Below are 7,645 nucleotides of genomic sequence, written 5' to 3' on the forward strand. Positions count from 1 at the left end.
TGATGATGGATGGATGGATGGATGGATGGATGGATGGATGGATGGATGGATGGATGGATGGATGACAGACCAATGAATGCTTGAGACTCAGTTCAGAGATGCCCCTCTCCACCACCACACACAGAGCAGTGCCTTGGATGAGACAGAAATAGTGCATATAACATACACACAGATTCATATACATATACAAATACACATAAGCACATACACTTTGTACATAATGCTTACAGAAACACATGTACAAACCAATTCACACAGACTCATAGAAACAGACACATATAGACACAGACACACACATGAACACAGAAGCACACATATCATATAAGCACACACTCACAAAGCATATTTGCACACATACACACTCAGACTCATACAAAGATAGAAACAAAGGCTCTAGGCACACACACACATACAGAGAGATACAAATAAACACAAACACCCACATCCACACCCACCCACACACACACACTGTTCCATGGAACTCTGCAATGAGGATGCTATGACCACAGCACTTTCCTCATTAGGGCACTCTATGACTTGAAAAGTCCCCTTCCATTTTCAGAGGTGGCTGAGGCAGGTGAATGTGATGACCAACACTCATATTCTCAGATGAAAGGGCCGAAGCACAGAGATGTGGGAACCAGGGCATGTCACACTACCTGCCTGAGCTTCATCCAGCAAATACAAAATGATATAGCAACAGGGACAACAAACAATAAAAATAACCCTCCCACCTTACATACAGGAGGAGCAAGGGCAGAGGACATGGCAATGTGGCATGCCCAGAACAGTTCAGGCCTCTGGGAAGCCCTTAAGAGAGCAATGTTTTCATCTCCTGTTTCTGGCCAGTGTGGGCTTGGAAGAGGTGCCTCATGCCACCATGCCAACAGCTGGTAGGGGTGGGGTAAAAAGGGAGGCAGAAAAAGCCAGATCTCTTTCAGACTCTGTACATAAAGCACATCTTTACTACCTGCCTCAAAGGTAGCCAGAATTTCTGGAGCCAGATGCCTAGCCCCTTAGGCCGTTTGGTTGTGTTTGGCCAGGGCAGTGTTCTAATCCAAGCTCTGGATCAGAATCTGCCTCGGTAGGTAGTGATGGCAGTACAGTCCAGCCCGTGTGAGCAGCAGGTTCAAGCATTGCTCCTACTGCCTGACTGCCTGGAAGTTTCAAGCAAGTCATGAACCTCCCTGGAGCTGTGTTTGTGGCAGAGGCTCTTTTCAAAGCCAAATCCTCACCACAGCCCAGTGAGAGAGACACTGAGTCTGTCCCAAGTGTAAGAGTGGACGCTTTTCTGGAATGCAGGTTTCTGCTGCATTCAGACTTAAAAGAAATGGGACAGAGTCTCTGGAACAAACACTGCCCTTTCCTTTTCTGTGCCAACTTTGAGTAAAAAACTGGGCTGACCTGTCTTTGAACCATCAGGGGCCCAGGGAATGTTAGAGCATAGCTGTTTGCACACCAGTATTCTCCTTGCCCTTGGGCTCCCTGCATCCCAGTCTACCTGGGTTCTGCTGGATGTGGGACTCATACCAGAGATACTGGTCTCTTGCTGGGACTCCACAGCATACCTGAGTCTTTCCAGGAAGGAATATCATCTGGAGAAGAAACCCCAGAGATTCTGCTTCTGAAATGCTCTGCTGTTTTGTTGTTGTTGTTTTATTAATATGATGTATCGTCTCTATGTGTGAAGTAAGCACACGTCTCATGTCTCATCCCCACCCCCCAAAATATTTGTGGCTTCGAAATTTGCAGAGAGGAAGCGCTTGAGGTTTGGCATATAGATCTGGAGGGAAAGAACTTTTGATCAGAATGATTCATTAAGAAACCCCCATCCACACCATAGCCGCCCCACCCCATCCTGTTGGGCAGCAGGGGTGCTCCTCCCCCTTCCGCTTCTTCATAGGCCTCTTGCTCGCACGGGATACTACAGGACACAAGCACTGCCAGACACCATTCTCCATTGGGCCGGCTCCCACACAGCCACCATGCGGTCAGCGTGGACATTGCTGGCCTGCTGCTGCCTTGTTGTGAGTGCCATGGAGAGCCCTTCCAGAGGTAAGGAGCTGTTTGCCTGCTTAGGTGTTCTCTGCGTTTGCACCCTCTGATCTTGTCTACTGCACTCAGCTCAGGGAGGGATTTTGTCTGGGAGAAGATTGGGGACAAGGGAACTGGTTCAGTGGGGATCTGCGAATGTCTGCTTGAGGAGTCTCCTGATGGCTCCTATTCTCCCACTATCAGCATGTACCTTGTCAGGGGTTGCTATCTGATAGCTTACCTTCATACCTGACAGCTGGCCCTATGCTTGGACTGAGAGACCTTTCAACACTTCCAACTTCCTGAAAACTGCTTCTGCAGCATTTGATTACTTGGCACAGCCAGGAAGCACCTGCCTTCCCTTCTTCCCCACCCTCACAAACAAAGGGGTTGATGACCCTTAGTATTCAGACTTGTTAAGCATTGAGACTGATAGAGATAAGAGGCCCCCATCACCATAACCAGAGGAGCTGGTCTCAAAGGCCTGAGTGGATCTATCATGGTTTCAACTGCCTACTAGGTAGCAAAGTCAAACTGGCTGATTTCTGCCGTCTCTCTCCAGAAGAGGACAGGGGTCTAGCCACAGGGGGCCAGGCATAAGGTGTTCAGGAAGGCCTTGGACATAAGGAATGGGATCCCCACATGGTGAATCTGGATGTTGAGATGGGGACATAGCCTCGGGTCCCTGGGCAGGTGCTGTGGGATAGGGTAGCCCAAGGGTTCCTGTTCTGATCGCCATGATAGACTTATGGGATCAGCAAATATGATTCACTCCTTTGTGCTGCCTCCAAAGCACTGGGTGCTTCACTGACTGCCCCAGCTGGCCACTGACATCTCACAGGGCTTCTCCTCCAGCCTGATCCTCTGTCTTAGTGTGGACTGGGATCCTGTTTTTCAGACTCACTGTTGATTATTCTCAGATGTGATTCTCTACACCTGCTTCTCCATCTAAAGAGTGGGATAGTAGCAGGTTATGTGGGACAATCCTTACAATAGGAAACACTGGTCAGTGATGGGGGCCTTCCTTCCCTCTCAAGGTGTTGAGTGTTTTCCCGCATCAACCCTTAGTGTACCATCAAAGATGTCAAAGATGGTCTCACCCACCCAAACCAATTCTCCCTCCCATCAGACCTGCCCTTCTACAGAGCCTTGGGTGGGGTCTGGATGTTCCTCAGATGCTTGTACCATGGATCCTGGAATATCTCCGTAAAATGGGTGACACTGGAGAGGATGGGTGGAAGTGTGCAGGCCAAGCACTGAGCAGGGCTGCTCATGGACTGGGGGCTTGTGCTCCTAAGTCTGTCACCACAGGCTTTCCTGGGCATGCTGGTGACACCCCCGTTGACAGGGATGTGACTGCTCCCGTGACTCCTCTACCTGACTAGTAGCAGCCTCAGCAAGGATTCAGACTTCTATCTGCAAAATGAGGATTCTTCATTTCCTCTTTCTGCTGGACAAGCAGAGATGGAGACCCAAGTTCTGGATCCCAAGTATTCCCATCATGCACCTCCAGAACCTTCCCCTGGAGGGATGACAGGGACTCAAGGGTGGGGTGGGAGATCTAGCTTCTCCCCAAAACCAGGTTTCCCAGGTACCAACTTCCTGAACGGAAGCTGAGCCCCTGAGGCAGCTTCCCTTCTCTGAGCTTTCCAGGCCTTAGGAAATTGCTACATTTGTTTCCTCAGCCCTTTGTAACGGTTGAGATGAAAAACCCTTCTTCTTTCTGATTTGCAATCTCTTTGGGAAGCTCACTTGCTCTGATGTCAACTTTGATAATGCCCTTTCCCCAGCACAGCTTGATATGGTATCTTTTCAGATGAGACTGCATGGGAGGGGCCCTTGGGCAAGTATGTGTGTGAGTTCATGTGTGCCTGTAAGTATCTATGTATGTCTGCATGTGTGTGTATATTGACATGCATGTCTAAGTTTGAGTGCAGGTGTGCGTATGTGTGTGTGACTATGAGTGCATCTGTGTACATGTGTATGTGCTTATATCTGTGTGGATCTGCATGTGTCTGTCGATGTGCATGCATATGGGAGTGTAAATGCGTGTAAGCCATAGTGGGTGTGACCTTACTATACAGAACAATTACACTCAGCAGCTGGCTGGGTAGTTACCAAGTGAATATTGTTGTTGTTAAGTTCCATCGAGTCGGTTCCGTCCCATAGCGACCCTATATAGGGTTTCCGAGGAGCAGCTGGTGAGCTTGAACCACTGTCCTTGCAGTTCAAATGGCTTTGCAGTCTGGCGCATTAACCCACAGCGCCATGCCCATCAGAATAGTTATGAACAAATGCTACTCTACCTAGGAGTTGAATACTGTCTGATTTGAGTTTTATTTCTCCTCTGTTGCCTCTCTAAACACTGTTCTCCAACTCAAACCATAGAACCCTCACCACCTGGCTTCGTATCCTCATGATTTCTTTTCTTTCTTATGTGAACCCTACTCTCAACACAAGGACTCCTCTTCATTCACTGACCTTTTCCCACCCACAGGATCTCAGCACTTCCCCAATGTCCTCCAGTCCTCATTTATCCCATACAGGTGTGCCCCCACCCACCTGCACTAGGTCCCATATACACTGGTGCTTCTGGCCCTCTCCCATGCCCTTCTTCTCTGCCACCATAGCTCTCCAGGTCCCCTGGCCTGGCTCTGAGGGTTACTCTGAGGGGTTATTGACTGTAAGAGGTAGGATCCGCTTGCTGCAACACTTCCAAATAGTTCACTCATGTTTATACTCTGGGGGAATTTCAACCTCAAATCTCAACACCGATGCCCATCAGCCAATCAGCCATGCTCTTGCTCAGCAGCAGAACCTATTTCCGCAGGCAGGCTGTGTCAGGGCCCAGTGAAGGGCCACTGGCTTAGCTATTGTGTTTCATGATTTTTTTTCTCTGTGGGATGTATTTGGCCACATTGCTTATTTGATGTTGCATGTTATCACAATTATGACATCTGCATGTCACTCTGCCCTGGCTGGACAGCCGGCAAGTGGCAAAGCCAGGCTCACACTCAGGAAAGCCAAGGACCAGGGGACACATGTGCCCTCAAAAGGATAAGCCTCTTCCCCTATTTTCCTTAGAACTCAGAATACAGTCGGTGGGTGTGCCCCTAGGGGGAGCACTGGGTGATTTGTCTACAGTATGCCTAGCATTTACCTATCCAACCCATCCGCAGGCACACTCCACCGACTGGAAGCTCTAGGTCCACACCCTAACTGGAGACCTTCCTAAAGGTCCCCAGCACTTTGTTTTGTGCCTGGCCCAGGCGACAGCCAGCTCAGACTCACAGGAAAATCCTTTCAGATGACCTAGAAGGACATCTTGTTTTCTTCCCATTGAATGGCTTTGCAAGCTGGGGTTTTCCCTAGATTCCCAGACCCTACCTAAAACACTCCCAGGAGTAAGTTGTTGGAATCCAGGTACCTGTAAAACACTGGCCCTTTTCCAACTAAATAGAAGAGGAGCTCCCCAGCACAAACTCCCCATTTGAGACCGTCAGGGAATTTTATTTGCAATGGAGGGTGGGCAGGTAGCTCTTATCTAGAGGCATGGTTTTCACCCTGGGGCCAGCAAAGGCAAGGGAGATCCTCAATGAGATGGACTGGCATATTAGCCACAGCCATGAACTCAAACATGCTAGCAATTGTAAGGATGAAACAGAATCTAATAGCAGTGCATCCTCTTGTACTTGAGTCACCAAGCGTCAAAGTCAATGCTAAGACAGTTGTTTATCTATTTACTCTTAAAAAGTAGCTTTTCCCTGCTAATTTCTCTTGGACAATCATACTAAAAACAGATTTGACTTTGAAACTTTTCAAAAATTAAAAATGGCGCTTCCAGTATTTGTTTAGGCAAATGTGAGACAGCTGACGAAGTTTGGTTTGAAGCCTACATTTAAGAAATGTTGTTGTTTAATGCCGTCAAGTCATTTCTGACTCGCAGCGACCCTGTGCACAATAGAACAAAAAGCTACTGTGTGCCATCCTGGAAAGTGTTGCTTTTGTTTGAATCTATTGTAGTTGCCACTGTGCCAGTCCATTTCATTGAGGGTCTCTCTCTTTTTCACTGACCCTTCACTTTTCTAACCATGATGTTGTTCTCCTGGGACTGATCCTCCTGACAATATGTCCAAAGTATAAAGACAAATCTCACTCTCTTTGCTTCTAAGCAGGATTCTGGCTGTACTTCTTCTAAGACAGATTTGTATGTTCTAGAGTCCATGGTATTTTCAATATTCCTCCCTAACACCATACTTCAAATACATCGATTCTTCTATAGTCTTCCTTATTCATTGTTCAACTTTCACAGGCATATGAGGCAACTGAAAAATACCATGGCTTGCATCAGGTACACTTTTGTTTTCAAAGTAAGTTTGTTGCTTCTTAACACTTTAAGGAGGTCTTTTGTAGCAGTGTGCTAAATACATCATTTGATTTCTTGACTGCTGCTTCCATGACCATAGATTGTGGAATCGAAGCAACATGCAGTCTTTGACAGTTTTGATCTTTTTTCTGTGTATCATGATGTTATTTATTGGTCCAGTTGGGAGGGTTTTCATTTTCTTTACATTGAGGTTCAATCCATACTGAAGGCAATAGTCTTTGCTGTTCATCATTAAGTATTTCAAGTCCTCTTTACTGCCAACAAGCAATGGTGTATCATCTAAATATAGCAAGTTATTAATGAATCTTTCTCCAATCCTAATGTCACATTCTTCATCATATATTCCATGTACTTAGATTGCTGTTGAGTTTTCAGTATACAAGCTGAACAAGTATGGTGAAAGGATATAACCCTGGCACACACCTTACTTTAAACCATTCAGTACCTCCTCGTTCTACTCTAAAAATTGCCTCTTAGTCTATGTACAGCTCCCCAGGAGCACATTTAAGCGTTCTGGAATTGCCATTCTTTGCAGTGAGAAACTAACATCAATATTGTTCTTCATGTCTCTGTAACTTTATGAAAATTATTTAAGAATATGTTGTATCTAGAAGCAGATACAATATGCAGGGGTGCAAATTATACCAGGTGACACTAAAATGTCTATGGAAGTTTTGTGTAGTGTTTTACTCAAAAAATATGTATTTTTTCTAAGACTATCTCTGTGGCTAGTTATAACAGCAAAAACATTCCATAAACCCAGCTTATATGTATCAATATACCTACAAAGCTAAAATCCAATGCAAATTTACTTTTTGAAACTTCTAAGGTACTCCTTACCACCACCAACAAAAACAACAAGGGGCTTCTATCAGAGTTGTCATTGTTGCCCAATGAGAATTTTATCTGATCTTAATACAAGTCAATGCTTTTGTCAAATTTCCTTGTGTTTTAGCTAAAATATTGTGGTTAATTAGTACTTGTGAATATCTATCAATAACTTTTTTGTGAATGAAGTAGTAATTAAAGGAAAAGGAGAAAATTTTTTTTCAAAAGGCTTCTACTTAGTTACTAATAATGTAACAATGTTGTAATTCAATGTAGAAAGATTTTACAAAACAATTTTGTTAGTATTCACATAATCTTAAAATACTACGTTTAAGCAATTTGTAGATATATGGATCCCATCGTTTTCTAAGAGTAAAACTGATATTACTCAGGATT

At 45.4% G+C, this 7,645-nt stretch overlaps 1 protein-coding gene across 1 annotated transcript in view; it reads left to right on the plus strand.

The window, feature by feature from the left end:
* The first annotated feature begins 1,985 nt into the window (after nucleotides 1-1,985).
* CST7 (cystatin F (leukocystatin)) overlaps nucleotides 1,986-7,645 on the plus strand; it is a 15,591-nt gene continuing 9,931 nt past the window's right edge. Inside the window, exon 1 of the mRNA XM_006860756.1 lies at nucleotides 1,986-2,055. Coding sequence (XP_006860818.1) covers nucleotides 1,986-2,055 — 70 coding nt within the window. The remainder of the gene's footprint in view (nucleotides 2,056-7,645) is intronic.

This window comes from Chrysochloris asiatica, unplaced genomic scaffold (genome assembly GCF_000296735.1).
Source record: "Chrysochloris asiatica unplaced genomic scaffold, ChrAsi1.0 scaffold00039, whole genome shotgun sequence".
Lineage (NCBI taxonomy): Eukaryota > Metazoa > Chordata > Mammalia > Afrosoricida > Chrysochloridae > Chrysochloris > Chrysochloris asiatica.